We start from the raw sequence: 21,144 nt of genomic DNA on the forward strand, positions 1-21,144 counted from the left end.
AAGGTAAAGCACAGAGTTTCGGGGTCAGGATAAGGTAAAGCACAGAGTTTCGGGGTCAGGATAAGGTAAAGCACAGAGTTTCGGGGTCAGGATAAGGTAAAGCACAGAGTTTTCGGGGTCAGGATTAAGTAACGTGCAGAGTTCATGGATCAGGATAAGGTAAAGCACAGAGTTTCGGGTCAGGATTAAGTAACATGCAGAGTTCAGGGGTCAGGATTAAGTAACGTCCAGAAATCAGGGGTCAGGAAAAGGAAACGCACAGTGTTCAGGAGTCAGGATTAGATAACTCACAGAGTTCAGGGGTCAGGATTAAGTAACACACAAAGTTCAGAGGTCAGGATAAGGAAATGCACAGTGTTTAGGGGTCAGGATAAGGAAACACACAGAGTTCAGGGGTTAGGATTAGATAACTCACAGAGTTTCGGGGTCAGGATTAAGCAATGCGCAGAGTTCAGGTGTCAGGATTAAGTAACGTGCAGAGATTAAGGGGTCAGGATAAAGTAATGCACAGAGTTCAGGGGGTCAGGATTAAACAATACACAATGTCCAGGGTCAGGATTAAGTAACGTGCAGAGTTCAGGGGTCAGGATTAAGTAACGTGCAGAGTTCAGGGGTCAGGATTAAGTAACGTGCAGAGTTCAGGGGTCAGAATTAAGTAACGTGCAGAGTTCAGGGGGCACTTTTTCTGTATAAAGCTACGTACATGAACAGGGGAACACCTACGAAGTGTAATAAGGTGTGGGACTGTTGGGTTAATAGCATGTCCACGGTATCCGATTGATCCGGTTGGTCTATGTAAAATAGAGTTTGCCGGGCCAAACGGAATTTCAATTATATTAGCTGGGCAGTAAGGATGTTATTTATCTCCCATCCCACCGGCATCCTACCGGCATCCTACCTCCACCGCTGCCGCCGAAGAGAAGAACGGATCAAAGCTGCATTCGGCTCTGATCAGGTCTCCATGTAAAAACCCGGAAGTGATGTCATCACATCACTTCCAGGAACTCGGCGCCGAATTAAAAAAACTGACAGCATTCAAAACAGCCAAACTTGGCGTTTTGAATGCTTTTCAGTGCCGAGGAGGGGTTTGGGGTCTTTAAAACTCCCAGATCCCTCCACAAGGGGTACCTAAAAAAATAAATAAATAAACAAAAAAAAAACATTTTTTAATGTCCGAAAATATCGGCAAATATCGGCCGATACCGACATCCGATGACCAAAATATCGGTATTAAAAAAACAATATCGGTCGATCGCTAGTTTAAAGCGCAAAAAAAACAAAAATTGCAGAGGGGATCAAATACCACCAAAAGAAAGCTCTATTTGTGGGGAAAAAAGGACATCAATTTTATTTGGGTACAGCGTCACATGACCACGCAATTATTAGTAAAAAAACCCATTGCCGTATCGCAGAAAAATGGCCTGGTCATTCACGGGGAAATTTTTTTGCGGTCCAGAAGTGGTTAATGACATTTTGCAAAAAAACAAAAAAAAATAATAAAAAAAAAAAATACAATCAACCCTGTCTGTCAACTTTGCCGCCTCAATATCACTTTCCGCCCCATCCATCATGGCGGCGATGCGGGAACGTCATGTGACCGGAAAAGTAGGTTAGAGCCACGAATCAGGTGGCGAGAACTAAAAGAAAGAAGTCATGTGACCGGAAGTGGGGCAGGCAGCGATGCCGCTGACTACACGCGCGGAGTAGAATGGTGGTGACGTTTAGGCGACGTCATGTGACCGGAAGTAGTACGGGCACCCAAAACACTGTGCACGCTGGAGGAGGAGGATGGCGGGGTTTGCGGAGGGCGATGTGCGGGCTCTGGAGCCTTTGGTGAACCAGTGGGTGCTGGACTACTTCTTCCACCTGGCCGTGCTGGCCTTCAGGAGCGGTCGCCATGACGACTTCACGGAACTCCGGGATGTTGTGTCAGGTGACCTGCAGGAGAAGGGGGCGGGGCTGTGTGCAGACTGGTAGTTGGAAGCTCTAAAGAGAACTTGTCACACCTTTCCTGTGATACCTGTGCAGCTCCGGGGCGCTCTCACAAGCGTTAAGGAATGCGCGTTAACATGCGTTGCATTGCTAGGCAACCGATGCCAGACGAAAACAAAGAGCGCCATTTAGCCCCGACGCGGTGCGCTGAAAGACGTGGAGGCTTTGTGGTGCATTTGAGCGCTGGCGGGCGGTTTATTTATTTTGCTCACAGAGCCGTTTTCGCAGAAAGATTTCAATGTGATGCGTTTTTTTTTTTTTTTTTTTTGTGATTGGTTCTTTTTTAACCGCTTCTCGTCCTATTATAAAATGGCGGCCGAACGAGAGCACTATTATCGTAGGAAGAAGTCATCTGACGTCCTTGCGTGCAGTGGTGCGATCGTTGTACTGGGCTCGGTACTATGTGATCATTGCGGCCAATCACCTCGATCACGTGACAATAATACACAATGACTTTCATTCATAGCCATTTATTGTGTACTGCTATGATCTCTGTGATTGGTTACAGTGATACAGGGGCCAATCACAGCAATCACTTGACGAGGATACACAATGGGCTTTCATTTACAGCCATTCATTGTGTACTATTATGATCTCTGTGATTGGTCACAGTGATCACATGATGCAGGGGTCAATCACAGTAATCACATGACTTAGGGCACAATCACAGGGATCACATGTCAATAGTACACAATGGCTTTCATTCATAGCTGTTCATTGTGTACTGTTGTGATCCCTGTGATTAGTCACAGTAATCACATGATGCAGGGGCCAATCACAGCGATCACTTGACGAGAATATGCAACGGCTTTCATTTACGGCCTTTCATTGTTTACTATTATGATCTCTGTGATTGGTCACAGTGGTCACATGTCAATAGTACAGAATGCTTTTTATTCATAGCCATTGTGTAGTGTTACGATCTCTGTGATTGGTCACAGCGATCACATGACGGTGGTAAACAATGGCTTTCATTCATAGCCATCCATTGTGATCTATGTGATTGCTCACAGTGATCACATGATGCGGGGGCCAATCACAGCAATCACATGACGATGATACACAATGATTTTTACTCTTAGCCATTCATTTTGATATCTGTGATTGGCCCCCACATCATGTAATCACTGTCAGCAATCACAGCGATCATATGATGCGGGGGGCCAATCACAGTGATCACATGTCGATGATCCATAATGGCTTTTATTCATAGCCATTCATTGTGCTCTATTATGATCTCTGTGATTGGTCACAGTGCTCCCATAATACAGGGGCCAATCACAGTGGTCACATGTCTATAGTACTCAATGCTTTTCATTCATTGCTATTCATTGTGTAGTGCTGTGATCTCTGTGATTGGTCACAGCGATCACATGACGATGATACACAATGGCTTTCATTCATAGCTATTCATTGTGTACTATTGTGATCTCTGTGATTGGTCACAGTGCTCACATGATGCAGGAGACAGTCACAGCAATCACATGAAATGGGGGCCAATCACAGGGATCACATGTCGATAGTACACAATGACCTTCATTAATAGCCATTCATTGTGTACTTTTGTGATCCCTGATTGGTCACAGTAATCACATGATGCAGGGGCCAATCACAGTACTCACATGACTTGGAGCCCAATCACAGGGATCACATGTCAATAGTACACAATGGCTTTCATTCATAGCCATTCACTGTGTACTGGTGTGATCTCTGTGATTGGTCACAGTGATCACGGTACAGGGGCCAGTCACAGCTATCACAAAGGCACATGAATCGGTGCCATTCACAAAAATGATTGCTTATTACAGTGATCATCACTGTAATAAGCATTGATAGTAAAGAAAAAAAATCCTGGTCTGAGCACTGACAGGCTGACCCCCCCCCCCCCTTCAACCTCTGCAGCAATGCTGGCAGCACTCATACGTCTATTTCCCAAACACAACCTCTGAATATGACACTGAGCCGTGCACTCAACTTCTTTTGTCAACCATAGAGAGGCCTGTTCTGAGTGGAACCTGTCCTGTTATACCGCTGTATGGTCTTGGCCACCGTGCTGCAGCTCAGTTTTAGGGTCTTGGCAATCTTTTTATAGCCTAGGCCATCTTTATGTAGAGCAACAATTCTTTTTTGTCAGATCCTCAGAGAGTTCTTTGCCATGAGGTGCCATGTTGAACTTCCAGTGACCAGTATGAGAGAGTGAGAGTGATAACACCAAATTTAACACACCTGCTCCCCATTCACACCTGAGACCTTGTAACACTAACGAGTCACATGACACCGGGGAGGGAAAATGGCTAATTGGGCCCAATTTGGACATTGTCACTTAGGGGTGTACTGACTTTTGTTGCCAGCTGTTTAGACATTAATGGCTGTGTGTTGAGTTATTTTGAGGGGACAGCAAATTTACACTGTTATACAAGCTGTACACTCACTACTTTACATTGTAGCAAAGTGTCATTTCTTCAGTGTTGTCACATGAAAAGATAGAATAAAATATTTACACAAATGCAAATGTGAGGGGTGTACTTACTTTTGTGAGATACTGTATATGTGTATGTGTATGTGTGTGTGTGTGTATATATATATATATATATATACACACAATTGCTTTAAAGAAACTGACTTTATTGGTGCCTGTGATCTCTGGAGTGTCTATAAAAATATATTTTATAAATATCAAATACTTCAATAAATTACTTTTTATAAAGTGATTATTCTCTGTTTTATTCATAGTTTTAATCCAACGTCCCTTTAAATCAATGGAGAAGAACTCGCAGGTCCTACGCATTATGCAGTGCTTTTCCCGCATTGAAGAAGGGGCCGATCCAGGTGAGTAGCTGGGCTGATCCTCGTCTGCAATCTTTACTTATCACTAACGCTCTGTTCACACCTGAGCAATCCGAATCGCCGTGATTCTGCCTGCGATTTGAAATCGGGGGATGCAAGTGCCATGCCATGACTTCTTAACCACTTAAGCCCCAGCCCTATTTCGGACACTTTTTGTTTACAAGTTAAAATCAGTATTTTGTGCTAGAAAACTACTTAGAACCCCCAAACATTATATATATTATTTTAGCAAAGACTCTGGAGAATCAAATGGCGGTCATTGCAAAATTTTTTGTAACGTGGTATTTGCGCAGCGGTCTTTAAAACGCCATTTTTTTGGAAACATTTTGAAAAATCACATTTCACTGCATTTAAAAAATACTAAACAGTAAAGTTAGCCCATTTTTTTGTATATTGTGAAAGAACATATCACGCCGAGTAAATAGATACCCAACATGTTACGGTTTAAAATTGCGCGCACCCGCGGGATGGCGACAAACTACGGTCAATAGAAATCTCGGCGACGCTTTAAATTTTTTTAACTGTTACTAGTTTAGGGTTAGAGTGTAGCTCTTTTTTTAATTATTGCTCACGCTCTGGCGATCGCGGCAAAACCTCACATGTGTGGTTTGAACAGCGATTTTATTCACGGCTCGACTTCCGTATACGTTTTTTTTTTTGTGCGCGAGCTAACGGTGACGGGGGCGGCTAAAATTTTTTATTTTTTTTTTTTTTTTCCTATTTTTTTCCTATTTATTTTATTTTTTTTTTTTAACTTCATTACAGTTTTAAAAAAAAAATAAATAAAAATCTGATCACTTTTATTGCTGTCACAAGCAATGTAAACATCCCTTGTGACACCAATATGCAGTGACAGGTACTCTTTATGGAGGGATCGAGGGTCTAAAAGACCCCAAACCCCTCCACTACACTTCCCTGTATGCAAAACGCCAAAAACTGCGTTTTTGCATACAGCCGTTTTTTAAATTTGCCGCCTTTTGCAACCCAGTAACCCGGAAGTGACGTCATGGACGCCGCCTCCGGGTTACGTCATCGGAGACCCGATCAAAGCCGTTTCCGGCTTAGATCGGGACTCCATCCAGCCGGCGGACGTGCCGGCTGGGTGCTCGGGGCTCCCGGTGGGACGGGAGGCCCGGGCAAAGTCACGAAAGGCGGCGGGAGGGGGGGGGACGTCCCCTCCCACTCACCCATGTAACGATCGAGCGGCTCCTGAGCCGCATCGGTCGTTACCGACAGAAAGCCGACCGTTGGCACTAAACCACGATACCGGGATGGTGCCTCTAGCTAGAGGCATCATCCCGGTATAACCCCGCAAAGTTACCCGACATATAAATACGTCAGTTTGCGGTAAGTGGTTAATGGCACCCCAATCGCGGTGCAATAAATCGTAATACGCAATGCTGTCTCTCAAAAACTGAGAGAACTGTGCTTTTTATCACAACGGGATTGATTGCGCTTGGCGTATATTAATATCCAAAAGTGCACTTATTAGCAGAACGGAGTTATTTGTGCATCGAGCGTATATTAATTTCCCAGAGAGTATAACGCGTTTGTTATATTTCTTTTTTTCAAAAACGAGACTTTACAATAATTTTAATGCAAAAGTCGGTTCCCTTTTCAAGACTGAAAATGAAAAAAAATTTACATTTTCTAATCGTTTGTAGGTTAATTGTTCGAAAAACGGAAAAGTGAAATGCGCATGAGTAGTAGGGGTAATAGTAGGTATTGATTGGAAAAAAAAAATGCTTAATGTTGAAAATGATCGGAAAAATGAACTTCGATGGAAAATTTCCAATACAATGGTTGGCCCATCGAATGTTAGATCTAAAAAATGTTAGTTTTTTGTTCAAATTTTCTCTCGCTTTTTACACCTCTATGGCCAGCTTAGCCCCTTGCCAAGCAGTCACGTATCTGGTACATCAGTGGACTTCAAGTAGTTATACTAGGATGATGCCATTGCAGGCATCATCCAAGTACTGTTTTTTGGAGCCTGCAGTCAGCACTCTTGTAAAAGCAATCCTAGCGGCCAACTAGCCACTGAATTGCTATTACAAGCAGCGAGACCTTTTTTCATCTGCTGTAAATCAAAGTGGAAAAATTCAGAGTACCTTGATCTCAAATTAAAATCTATATGGTGTTGGGGGGGGGGGATACTCTACAGGTTCCTTCATCTATTAGCTGTGTACCAGTTACTGGCTGTGTTCTGAGAGATGGAAGCTCTCTGCGGATTCAATAGCGGCAGTTTCTGTTAATCTCAGACTCGTACTATATCTTAATATAATCAAACAGTGCTGTGGCAGAAAAAAGTGTATATATCACCAAAATACTATAATTGACAGTGCATATATCACCGTATAAGGATAAACAATGAGGGCTATGAGGGACTTTAAGTGAGACACCAGCAGGTAATGCCCAGCGTCTCCATCCATGTATCAGAAAAAAACGAAGGTTGAAAAGGATTAAAAGAGGTGCATGGAAGCCAGCCAGCCCCCAGTGTGATGTACTCACCCTCCAGTCTGCCACCAACCAAGTAGACCTGTCTCATGATATAAATAAAGAACAGGGGTTTAGTTGACACGCATTTGCAAGCTGCCGGGCCTCTACACGGCACCCTGTTTTACCTGCAGTCCTAACACTTTCTAATTTGAGTGTCTCCACAATGGGAGCACATGGCTGCTAATGGATGGATGGGAGGCAGGTGGGAGGGAGCAGCCCAAAACTCCCCAACCCACCCCCATCCATGCAGGGCCGTTTGAAGGAATTTGGGGGCCCCAAGCAAAATGGACATGGAGGCCCCCCCGACCCCCGCACACACGCAAAGCCTACAGGAACCACAACATACCCATACAGTTTAAGTATCTATCTATCTCTATATATATATATATATATATATATATATATATATATATATATATAATAAAGAAAGAAAGAAGAGAGAGAGAGGAGGGGAGACAGATAAACAAAAAGAGACATAGGAAGACTAAGATTAGAAGGGAGATAGAAAAAAAAAAAGACGTTTTCAGACCTGTCGGCACTCGGCAGATGTAGAAGCAGAGGGTCCTAGCAGCTACTCACCCTGATGCTATCTGCTCCACACTCATTCACACCGGCTGCAGGAATTTTAATTGCATTTAGAGCCCTGTTATCTGTATACAGTAGGAGCTGTCAGTCTGCACTGTCCATGGGTTGTTCCATACTCTGCATAAAGTCTAGCTGGTAGTCCAGGGATCTCTTGTGTCTGCAGATCTTATCAGACTTTTTACAAACCTGTTGAGGCAGAGAGGGGCCCCCTTGAGGGAGATCCCGATAACAGTGTCATTGCACTTTTACTATTGATCAAAAGGGTTCTCACAGCCTTACACAGTGTCGTTGCATTTATTCTTAACCAGTCGTTGTCTTGGGGCCCCAGGCCAGCTCGGGGCCCCAAGCAATTGCTTTGTTTGCCTGCCTTGTAGCAAAGGGCCTGCATCCATGACTGGTCTAGTATCTCAAAACTCTAATAGCGATGTTGTAGCGATGGTACAAACTGAAAAGGACCAGCTGAGAAGCATACACCTCCATCCCCTTGGCGGATGCAGTATAAAACACAGAGATTGGGGACTTCATATCACCGTATAAGGAATCCTCCAATAGCAGTGCTGATATCACCATAAGGAAAGTCCTTGTAAAGTGAAAAATATAATGTGCAAATAGAATGTGACAGAAAAGTCCATCATAAAACTCCCATGGGAAAAGCTTGTGATTTGCACCTCCGTGAACGTGTGGACACACCCACCACCAGCTAAAGTGGCCTCTCACCTCTTTTACTTATGGCACTTTTCCACTGCAAGTACCGGCTCGGCTCTACTTGGCCCGGTTTGGTTTTCCACTCTATGGTTACCGCATGGTACGGTGTTGGAACGGTTCGGTACAGTTTGGTATGGTTTGCTTTTCCACTAAAAGTAGTACTAAAGTAAGTGGGTGGGATAACAACGATTCTCTGACCAATCAGTGGCTAGTAGTGACAAACAGTCAGCTGCATGCAAAGGATTGTGGGATATGGTACCGGAACGGCCCTCTTGGAACCACAATCGAGGTGGTACTGTTTTAGAGAGCCGTACCGTTCGGTTCCATGTAGTGGAAAAGCGCCGCCGTACCGAACCGTTCCAACACCGTACCAAGCGGTACCAACAGTGGAAAAGCACAAAAGCGAGCCGAACCGTTCGGTTCCATGGAGTGGAAAAGCGCCATTAGAGTCACACCGGGTCTCATACAGCTGTCCCCACACTGGGGTAAAAGGATGATGGTCCCCAAAGGAAGTGCAGTAAAACTCCAGGCTCCAGTCCCATTCGATGAAGGGCACATATAAAGTAAATCGAACAGATCTAATGCTCTCCGCTTGATGGTTTATAAGAGATTTATTTACAGAGATACACTTACAAGAGATGGCACTCAACAGTGCATGTATACAACACAATTCCGTTGTGTTTAGGAAGGGATGTGACGTCCGACATGCAGGCTCCACCCCCTATGCGCGTTACGTCAGCGCGTTAAGCATTGACTTCCTCGGTAGGGTATCTTCACATCTCGGAGGTTTGTGTAGTTTCCTGTATTCAGAATGACTTTTGTGGTTTTTCCTTCCTGTACCATCAGACTGCATCTTCGATCAGGACAGTAATGAGACACCCCTGGAATCGGCTGTTGAGGTTCTTAATCTGGTGGACAATGAGATGACGCTGGATAAAGATGCAATGAAAAGCAATCTGCAAATGGTAAAAGAGGCAGTGAGTATTGTTATATTTACTACACATACATTGCTATTTAAATTATTCTGGGCTGCTTATGACATTGGCAAAGTACATAAAATACATTGCCATAATGTACCAGCAAAGCTAAAGTTAAACTTCAGTGCCGGTTTCACATTTGTGCAATCACAGAGATCGCATGTATATTCGAAGCGCACTGCTCCTAAATTACATGCGATCTCTGTGCAGTGCAAATTTCAGCCATACAGTTTGTATGGCTGAATTCGCACCGCAATCGCACTAAACGCGCACATGACCCTTTTTTTATCCGTAGCAGAATCGGATCGCATAGTGGTTCATACTAGTGCGATCCGGTTCTGTGCAAAATTGCAGATCGCACTGCGATATGCGGTTGCACCTGGGGGTGTCGTTAACTTTTAATTGACACCCCCTGCGTATCACATATGGCAGTGTGAACTTCCAGGGGTGCGGATGCGATGCGGGATCGTGCTGCATGTTCGCAGCGTTCCCGCATCGCACAAATGTGAACCGGGACTCAGGCAGATCAAAAGTAAAAAAATATTATTAAAAAAAAACATAGTAGGTGAGGTTGAATAAAGACAATAGTCCATCCAGTTCAACCTGTGTAGGTGTGAATCATCTCTCATACCCCTGAATGTTCTGATCCTTGAGATGTACGTCTAAGGGCTCTTTCACACGGTCCGCCTCCGTAGGCAGATCCGTGTTGCTCAGCGGGGATTGATCCGCGATCCCCGCTGAGCCGGCGGATGACAGCTCCGTCTCCGCTTGCAGAGCGGAGAGGGAGGTGTCTCAGCACCCGCTGCTCTCTATGGGGGATCTGATGAGAGCGGACCGCCTGTCCGCTCTCATCAGATCCGCTCCGCTCCGATTACTAAACGGATGGAAAAATAGGGTTTCCATCCGTCCAGATTTCAGCACAGGATCGGATGCGGATGGCAGCGGGTGTCAGCGGAGGTGTCTCCGCTGCCCCATAGAGCTGCATGGAGGATCCGATCAGATCCGCCTAAAAAACTGACAGGCGGATCTGATCGGACTGCCCGTGTGAAAGAGCCCTAAGAGTCTTTTAAAAGCCACCATACTTCCCGCAGTTACCATCATTTGTGGCAGAGAATTCCACAATCTTGTAGCCCTAACAGTAAAGAACCCCCTGCGTAGCCTGAGGTTAAAATGCTTCTCCTCTAATCGCATTGTATGGCCTCATGTCCTCATGCATTAATTGCGACTGAATAGTTTTTTTCTATGCTGAGATCACTGTTGAGGTATTTGTAAATCGCTATATATAAATAAATAAATGTATATATATTTTTTTTTAGCAGAGACCCTACAGAATAAAATGGAGATTGTTGCGATATTTTTTATTGCACCGTATTTGCGCAGCGGTCTTGCAAACGCAATTTTTTTGGAAAATATAATTTTTTTAAAATAAAATAGCAAAACAGTAAAGTTAGCCCAATTTTTATCTTTGTTTGTCTCATCTGCTCCCATAACCCCGGTATTTAACATCAAACTACCAACGTAAATACACAGTGGGTGGTCTGTAAGTGGTTAAGGGGGTAAAACCTTCTGGTCCAGAAGTGGTTAACATTCTTGTGTCTGTCCTCTGCAGGCTGTGGTGGCGTGTATAAAAAAGAAACAGTTCAGTAAAGCCAGCAATATCCTGAAGAAATACATTTCAAATAGCAATGAAACCAAGGTAAGTAGTATGTCTGTCCTTCTTCTTTTTTTATTTTTTGTGCGGCTCCTCCAATGAGCCGCGTTATGCTGAGCAGCTTTGCATCAGCTATACATTAGAGATCGACTGATTATCGGCAAGGCCAATATATTGAGTGCCGATATGCACTTTCCCCAATATATCGGAATTGTTCTACTTTACTGGGAGTATTGAAAGTGTAGTAGTATAGTATTAGTGAATATGCCAAAAAGCAGCGCTTGCAACAATATAAGTAGTGAAATATAAATACTTAGGTGTAAATATCATAAATACATAAACAATAAAGTGCAATAGTACTGAATTAGATCATAAGTAGGTGCATAAAGTGCAATTGTGCTAAATCCAAACAATATTAAAGCGGAGTTCCACCCTAAAATTATACTCCATCTTCTCGCTCCGGGTCACCTGAAAAACAAATGGATAATAGCATTTTTTTTTTTTTTACTTACCTGGTTTAGAAGAAAATATACTCGCCTTACTTCCTCTTCCTCCCCTCGGCGGCCACGGCGATTCGTCACTTCCGGTTTGCGTTGATTCCTGGGAGCTGAACGTCATCGCTCCCAGGAATCAATGCGCCTGCACCGCCTCCGACGTCAGTTCCGATTCAGGCGCGTCATACTTTGCTAAACAGCTTCTGGGCATGCCCAGAAGCTGTGCAGGGATGACGCTGAAGCCCCGGAAGTGACGGCTGGGCCGGTGCAGTGCATCGTGGGACCGAAGAAGACGGAAGAGGACACAGAAGAGGATCGCGCTGGCTTCAAGCTGCCCACACCTGAGATGGCAGCGCTGGACAATACATTTTAAAGTAAAGTATTTCTTCTAAAAGGTAAGTGCAACCTGGGACAGATCAGAGGCTATCCATTGTGGAATGCACTAGTCCTGACTGTCCCGGGGGTATTTTTATTAAAAAAAACTTTCCCAGGGTGGAACTCCTCTTTAAATACAATGGTAATGAGCCAAAATAAGGTGCTCAATACAAGTGCAAATAATAACGGTATCAATGTCCACAATGTAACAATTCAAAGAATTGCTCAAATTAGTAGTCCCTTAATTAAGTGCAATGGTGCTGATGCCAAAGGTGCTATGGTGCTCCACACAGTGGAAGATGCCTCGAGTCCCCCTAAGAGAATCCACTCACCAGAGCCAGTGGGTCAAATGAGCCTAAGAATTGTATGGACCTGTAGTTCTCCAACCAGGAAACTCTCTCCGGTGTCACTCAAAAAAGGAATAAACTGACATAGTGAAGCCCGCAAAAGGTTTATTATTACAAATGGTTAAAAGTACTCACAAGCAGTAAAAGATATTGGGCATGTAAAAGATACAATATCCACTAAAAAGGGATCACGGCTCCTACCGGGAACGCAGCTGGCGTGCGTTCCACGGAATCCAGGAAGTGACGTCTAGTGGTAGCCGTTTGCTGGAAGTCTGACACGTTTCACCTGCCTCCAAGGGGCGTGCAAAGCTGCTAGAAAAAAGCTAGACAGTGGATTGGAGTCAGTGGACTACTGCTGCAGTAGTGCGCCACTCACTGCTGCAATCACTTTAAATCACTGCTGCCGTGCAGTCAGGACACCCACTGGGTGGGGGTAAAATCATTATTCATGATGTCAGCAAGAACAGAACACATGCTATAAAGCCTGAGAAAACTCCTGCATTCATAAAGGGAAAAGAGGAAGAAAAAGAAGGGGGAATCGTTAAGTGAATGAAGTGATATTAATATCGTAGTGATATTGGTGTTTGTTTGTTTTAGAACATATTATACTTTCCTGCTTTGTGTAATGATTTTGCACAGAGCAGCCCCAATCCTCCTCTACTGGGGTGTCCCACCTGCACTCCTCCCCCCTTCCAAGTCCAAGTTGCGTGCTAAGGGGGTACTCCGGCAGGTTTGCTCCTGAGCTCAGACAGGCTGTCCCTGACACAGACAGCAATGCTTTTCCCTGCCTCCCTCTCCCTCATCATGGGATTTGATAGACAGTAGCAGGAGCTACATAGTTAGGTTGAAAAAAGACACAAGTCCATCTGGCTTAACCAATAAAAAATAAAAAACAGTAAAGAAAACCCAACCATACAATCCCATATACACAATACTATACCCACCCCAACCATACAATCCCATATACACAATCCTATACCCACCCCAACCATACAATCCCATATACACAATCCTATACCCACCCCAACCATACAATCCCATATACACAATCCTATACCCACCACAACCATACAATCCCATATACACAATCCTATACCCACCCCAACCATACAATCCCATATACACAATCCTATACCCACCACAACCATACAATCCCATATACACAATCCTATACCCACCCCAACCATACAATCCCATATACACAATCCTATACCCACCACAACCATACAATCCCATATACACAATCCTATACCCACCACAACCATACAATCCCATATACACAATCCTATACCCGCAGTTGATCCAGAGGAAGGCGAAAAAACCCCAGCAAAGCATGATCCAATTTACTACAGCAGGGGAAAAATTCCTTCCTGATCCCCCGAGAGGCAATCGGATATTCCCTGGATCAACTTTACCTATAAATGTTAGTATCCAGCTATCTTATGTACACCCAGGAAAGAATCCAGGCCTTTTTTAAAGCAATCTACTGAGCTAGCCAGAACCACCTCTGGAGGGAGTCTATTCCACATTATCACAGCTCTTACTGTGAAGAAACCTTTCCGTATTTGGAGACTAAATCTGTTTTCCTCTAGACCTAAAGAATGCCCACTTAAAGCGGAGTTCCACCCAAAAGTGGAACTTCCGCTTTAGGTATTCTAACCCCCTGACATGCCACATTTGGCATGTCATTTTTTTTGGGGGGGGGGGGGGGGGGGGGGATCGGGTACCTAGTTTTGACAGTTACCCGCTCCCACTTCCGCTCGGAGCGCCGCGGCGCCCTGAGCGGAAGTTCTCCTCTCCCACTCCCTCCCTGCAATCTTCTGGGACATGTCAGAGGTCCCAGAAGATTGCCGGCCAATCAAGACGCGCAGCGCAACTCACGCATGCGCAGTGGGTACCCGGCTGTGAAGCCGCAAACTGTCACAGCCGGGTGCCCACAGCAGTGATGCCGGCGCCGAGGGAGAGGATCGAGGCTTCGGGCGGCCGCATCGCTGGACCGTTGGACAGGTGAGTCAAATGGCTGGAACTCCGCTTTAAAGTGAATAAATCAACACCAAGTTCACTATGTATTTATACATGGAGATTATATTCCACCTTATGTATTTATACATGGAGATCATATCCCCCCCTTATGTATTTATACATGGTGATCATATCCCCCCCTTATGTATTTATACATGGTGATCATATCCCCCCCTTATGTATTTATACATGGTGATCATATCCCCTCCTTATGTATTTATACATGGTGATCATATCCCCCCTTATGTATTTATACATGGAGATCATATCCCCCCTTATGTATTTATACATGGAGATCATATCCCCCCCTTATGTATTTATACATGGTGATCATATCCCCCCCTTATGTATTTATACATGGTGATCATATCCCCCCCTTATGTATTTATACATGGTGATCATATCCCCCCCTTATGTATTTATACATGGTGATCATATCCCCCTATGTATTTATATATGGTGATCATATCCCCCCTTATGTATTTATACATGGAGATCATATCCCCCCTTATGTATTTATACATGGTGATCATATCCCCCCTATGTATTTATATATGGTGATCATATCCCCCCTTATGTATTTATACATGGAGATCATATCCCCCCTTATGTATTTATACATGGTGATCATATCCCCCCTTATGTATTATACATGGTGATCATATCCCCCCTTATGTATTTATACATGGTGATCATATCCCCCCTTATGTATTTATACATGGTGATCATATCCCCCCTATGTATTTATATATGGTGATCATATCCCCCCTTATGTATTTATACATGGAGATCATATCCCCCCTTATGTATTTATACATGGTGATCATATCCCCCCTTATGTATTATACATGGTGATCATATCCCCCCTTATGTATTTATACATGGTGATCATATCCCCCCCTGATGTATTATACATGGTGATCATATCCCCCCTTATGTATTTATACATGGTGATCATATCCCCCCCCTTATGTATTTATACATGGTGATCATATCCCCCCTTATGTATTTATACATGGTGATCATATCCCCCCTTATGTATTTATACATGGTGATCATATCCCCCCTTATGTATTTATACATGGTGATCATATCCCCCCTTATGTATTTATACATGGTGATCATATCCCCCCTTATGTATTTATACATGGTGATCATATCCCCCCTTATGTATTTATACATGGTGATCATATCCCCCCTTATGTATTTATACCCGGAGATCATATCCCCCCTTATGTATTTATACATGGAGATCATATCCCCCCTTATGTATTTATACACGGTGATCATATCCCCCCCTTATGTATTTATACATGGAGATCATATCCCCCTCTTATGTATTTATACATGGAGATCATATCCCCCCTTATGTATTTATACATGGAGATCATATCCCCCCTTATGTATTTATACACGGTGATCATATCCCCCCTTATGTATTTATACATGGAGATCATATCCCCCTCTTATGTATTTATACATGGAGATCATATCCCCCTCTTATGTATTTATACATGGAGATCTTATCCCCCCTTATGTATTTATACATGGAGATCATATCCCCCTCTTATGTATTTATACATGGAGATCTTATCCCCCCTTATGTATTTATACATGGAGATCATATCCCCCCCTTATGTATTTATACATGGAGATCATATCCCCCCTTATGTATTTATACATGGAGATCATATCCCCCCTTATGTATTTATACATGGAGATCATATCCCCCCTTATGTATTTATACATGGAGATCATATCCCCCCTTATGTATTTATACATGGAGATCATATCCCCCCTTATGTATTTATACATGGTGATCATATCCCCCCCTTATGTATTTATACATGGAGATCATATTCCCCCTTATGTATTTATACATGGAGATCATATCCCCCCTTATGTATTTATACATGGAGATCATATTCCCCCTTATGTATTTATACATGGAGATCATATTCCCCTTAATCTCCTCTTCTCAAGAGAGAATAAATTCAGAAACCCGTTGCTCCTCGTGCAGATTGCTGGATCGGGCTCAGGTAAATATAAGGGGGGGAAGGCGTTGAGGGGGGGGGCCTGCAGCACAGAAGAGGTGTGTAGAGATCTTCCTGCATATACACAAACTGTCATTTTTGTTAATAACCGTTATAAATAAGCTTCAGATTATTAATTGCTGACCTTTTCAGAAACTGCGGGCGGAGCTACAATATATCATCTCTAAGAAGAACTGTAACCATCCCATGATAGCAAACTTTTCCTTGACCTCCATCAAACAGAAGACGTATGAAATGTTTGAAGAACGGATTAAGCAGATTCCATGCTTCCTGCTGACGGTTTGTAGACTTTGACTTCCATAGAGCCTGTCAGAATATAAATACAAAGGGGTGGATTTACTAAAGGCTGTGATTCTGTGATTGGCCCAGTCTGTACTATGTGATCACTGTGACCAATCACAGCTGGCAACTCAATTGTACACAATGGATGGCTTGAAGGGGAGCCATCCGTTGTTTACAACTGTCATGTAATTGGTTAAAGCAGTCCCAGTGCATCGGCAGCGGCAGTGCTGTATCTTGGCCTAGGCCAACAAGGCCCAGGCCTAGGGCAGCACTTTGCAGGGGGGCAGCAAAAAAGCTGCACCCCAAAAGAAAAAAAAAAAAAAAACAGCCTTCTCCCAGCTCCTGCACGAAAAAGGTCTCCACCGACTTGCACTACACTTTTAGTATAGTGCCAGTCTTATGGGGTGAATTGGGCCAGAGGGCAGGGTCCAGGAGGCAAATCAGTCTGGCACCCCCATAAAGCGGTCACATTGCTATCTGTGTTTATAATCATACCGACCGGTGAGGACATTCAGACAGACCGCAGGCCGCCGACCACACTTAATTCAACTGGCCCGACAGCCACCAAAGCTAATAAGTGTGGCACTGCAGCCTAATGCTCCGCCTACCCTCCTCCGCCCCCAGGTATGGCAGGCATCATGTCAACAACATAATTTCATTTCTTTAAACATCCTTGTCTTTGAGTGAGCATATTGAATTGCATCATATAGAATTAAGACTTTTATTCTATATGATGGCAATAATATTTTGGAGCTGCTCACCTCATATGTGCGATCGCAATATGTCACTGGATTAGTAAGATTACTCCGATCCTATAAGATATTTGGACTTGTGTTTGCTGCCACTGATTATTTCACTTATTTATATAATGACTCCGGACTTCCTATTCATTATACAAATAAGTGAAATAATCCGATGATCACAATCAGTGGCAGCAAACACAAGTCCAAATATCTTACAAGATAGGAGTACGGTAATCTTACTAATCCTGTGACATAAGGCTACTCTGATGGCCACTGATGAGGTGGCACTGATAAGCTGCACTAATAAGGCAACACTGATATGCTGCACTGATGGACACTGATATGCTGCACTGATGGGCACTGATGAGGCGGCAATGGTGGGTATTGATAAACTGCACTGATGGCCATTAATGAGGCTGCACTGATGGGCACTGATGAGGCTGCACTGATGGGCAGGAGGCAGCACTGATAAGCTTTACTCATGGGGCTGCACTGATATGCTGCCCTGATGGGCACTGATATGTTGCACTGATGGTCACTAATGAGGCTGCACTGATGGCCACTGGTGAGGCGGCACTAATAAGTTGCGCTGATGGGCACTGATATAATGCACTGATAGGCTGCACTGATGGGGCTGTACTGATGGCCACTGATGAGGCCGCACTGATGGGCAGTAATGAGGCTGCACTAATGGGCACTGATGAGGCTGCACTGATGGGCACTGATAGTCTGGTTGTGGTTTACAGATGACAGGGTGGGTCATTAACAGGAAACGGTGTGGCCTTTACAGGAAGGGGTGGATCATATTTAAATTAGGGGGTGCCCAAGTTTAGTCAGGCCTAGGGCAGCACAAAACCTAAATACACCACTGGGCAGCGGGCTGGTATAGTGATCAGTCATCGGCTGTTTCCCGTGACGTCTACCTGGAGGGATGAGAGGCCATAGGCCGGGGCGACAAAGGGTTAAGGCAGTCGGGTTTGTTACATTGAGCAGTGCTGTCCAATCACAAGCTAGACAAAGTTTTTAAAGCCGGCTATAGATGGAGCAAATCTCTGCTGGTTCAGCAGGGGTCAACCGAGATTTAATCTATCTATGGGCAGGCTGGTTGTACTGAAGTCGATCCATTGATCATTCAGTACAATCAGATTGTTGGATTTGCATGTGAATACTGCCAGTGGTTATAGTCACCAGCAGTGATAATTGTGTTCTGCCAGCAGTTAGTGTTGACAGGGGAATCAAGTGATTTTCTTTTCTGCAGGCCGTATTGTATTCTGACATTTTTTTTATTAACAAAATGACAGTTGACATGGTAACTGACCATTTATCATTCATATCGCTGTACCTATCCATACACCTGAGCAAAGGAGACCGTCTTCTCCCGCACAGGTGTTCTGTGCGTCTGCATGCAAACAGTCACATTCTTGTCTATTGGGACACTAAGGGTAGACAGACGCAGATTTGACTTTTTTTTTTTTTTTTTTTTTGCTTTGCTTTTAAGTGTAAATGTGAGACGTGAGGTCTTTTTGACCCCAAATCTCACATTTAAGCATCACTTGTAATGCTTATTTCTATTACAAGGGATGTTTACATGCCTTGTAATAAATAAAAGTGATCACATTTTTTTTTCTAAAGGGACAGTGTAAAATTAAAAGAAAATAAATAAGGAAAAAAAAAAAAAAAGTAAAGCGCCACGTTCCTCCAAGATCGCGCGCAGAAGTGAACTCATACATAAGTCATACCCACATATATAAACAATGTTCAAACCACACACGTGAGGTATCGCTGCGATCGTTGGAGTGAGAGCAAAAGACCTCCTCTGTAACTCTAAACTGGTAACCTGAAAACATTTTGAAGTGTTGCCTATGGAAATTTTGAAGTACCAATGTTTGTCATGAGCGTGCGCAATTTTGAAGCATGACATGTTAGGTATCAATTTACTGAGCGTAACATCATCTTTCACATTATACAAAAAATTGGGATAACTTTACAGTTTTCTTGTTTTTTTAATTTTAAAAAAGTTTATTTTTAAAACATTGCGTTCGTTAAGTCCACTGCGCAGATACGGTGTGACATAAAATATTACAATTATCTCCATTTTATTCTCTAGGGTCTTTGCGGAAAAAATATATATAATTTGTGGGGGTTCTAAGTAATTTTTTTTTAGCAAAAAATACAGATTTTAACTTGTAAACAACAAATATCAGAAATAGGCATGCTCCTTAAAGCAGAGTTTCAGCCAAAAGTGGAACTTCCGCTCATTTGCTCCCCCCCCCCCTCCAGTGTCGCATTTGGCACCTTTCAGGGGGGAGGGGGGAACGGGTACCTGACAGGTACCCTTCCCCCACTCCCGGGATACAGCGCCGTCCCTCTGAAGTTTGGCCCCCTCCTCCTTCCCCCGCCGCCGAGCCAATCCGAATGTGCTTTGCTCATGCACAGTAGGGATCCGCCCGTAAAGCCACAAGGCTTCACTGCCGGGTTCCCTTAACGGCAATGGTGGCAGCACCCAACAGCCGATAGAAGCATCACCTGTGGTGCCGACATCGCTGGATTCTAGGACAGGTAAGAGTCCTAATATTAAAAGTTAGCATCTACAATATGTGTATAGTGTGTGTATAGTGTGTGTGTAGCTGCTGACTTAATTTTTGGAGGGGGAGGGGGAGGCGGAACTCCGCTTTAAGTTGTTAAAGGCAGAAGATGCATTCTTTGCATTAAGATAAAACACCTTCTGTCTGTAGCAGTCTTCCCAGCACCAACTAATATTTACCTGAGGTCCTTTTCTGTCCAGCGATGTCCACGAGTCCCTCAGCCGTTGGGGACTCTCCCTCCTGATTGGCTGGGGGACAGCCACCGCCCTACTGGCTCCCGTGGCTGTCAGCTAATAAGAAGACAGAGGGGGCGGGCCGAATGGATACACGGAGCTGCAGGTCAGTTCGGGTGCCACCATAGCAAGCTGCTTGCTGTTGGGGCACTCGATAGGAGGGAGAGTCCACAGACTAATGAAGAGGAGGATTTGGGCTGCTCTTTGAAAATCCAACTGCACAGAGGAGGTAAGTATAACGTTTTTTTTTTTTAAAAAGAGACTTTACAATCAATTTAAAACCTGAAAGGCAGCTTTAGAGGAGTACCAAGTACACAACATGAAGCTCTTGTGCAAAGTAGGTGGGTCATGGGAGTCCCTGCAGCCTGTGTTAGTCCAGGGAGGTATTATATTTGAAACTGGAGCTCTGCTTTAACCAATCCCTGGTGTGACCAAAAATGTTTTTAAAATGTTTTATACTTAAATGAGTTTCCTGAGAACACTGCTATGCTGGTATTATTATTATTCATTCTATTCTTGAATGGTTTAATAATGTGTTTTATTTTTGTTTCAAGCTTGCCCAGAAAGATAATTCTAAGTATGTACCGCCTGGTGAACCCCGGGTTCCAGATCCAGAAGCTCAGCAAGAGGTGGAGGAGCGTCCCAGTAATGCTCCAAGTTCATCCAATATGGATGTTACAAGTCCCCAGCAGGAGAAAGAGTTTAAGACACCAACTGAAGTAAGGTGGGTATATTGGGCCAAGCAAGTGACTTTGT

General features: G+C 43.9%; 1 protein-coding gene across 1 annotated transcript in view; it reads left to right on the forward strand.

Moving 5' to 3' along the window:
• Window positions 1-1,740: 1,740 nt before the first annotated feature.
• TERF2 (telomeric repeat binding factor 2) overlaps window positions 1,741-21,144 on the forward strand; it is a gene marked incomplete at its 3' end in the record, with an annotated part of 28,391 nt that continues 8,987 nt past the window's right edge. The window contains exons 1-6 of the mRNA XM_082270675.1: window positions 1,741-1,933; window positions 4,726-4,821; window positions 9,472-9,602; window positions 11,212-11,298; window positions 16,678-16,824; window positions 20,943-21,112. Of these exons, the coding sequence (XP_082126801.1) occupies window positions 1,789-1,933; window positions 4,726-4,821; window positions 9,472-9,602; window positions 11,212-11,298; window positions 16,678-16,824; window positions 20,943-21,112 (776 nt within the window). The 5' untranslated portion in view covers window positions 1,741-1,788. The remainder of the gene's footprint in view (window positions 1,934-4,725; window positions 4,822-9,471; window positions 9,603-11,211; window positions 11,299-16,677; window positions 16,825-20,942; window positions 21,113-21,144) is intronic.

This window comes from Pelophylax lessonae, assembly GCF_965119305.1.
Source record: "Pelophylax lessonae genome assembly, chromosome: 10".
Taxonomy (NCBI): Eukaryota; Metazoa; Chordata; class Amphibia; order Anura; family Ranidae; genus Pelophylax; species Pelophylax lessonae.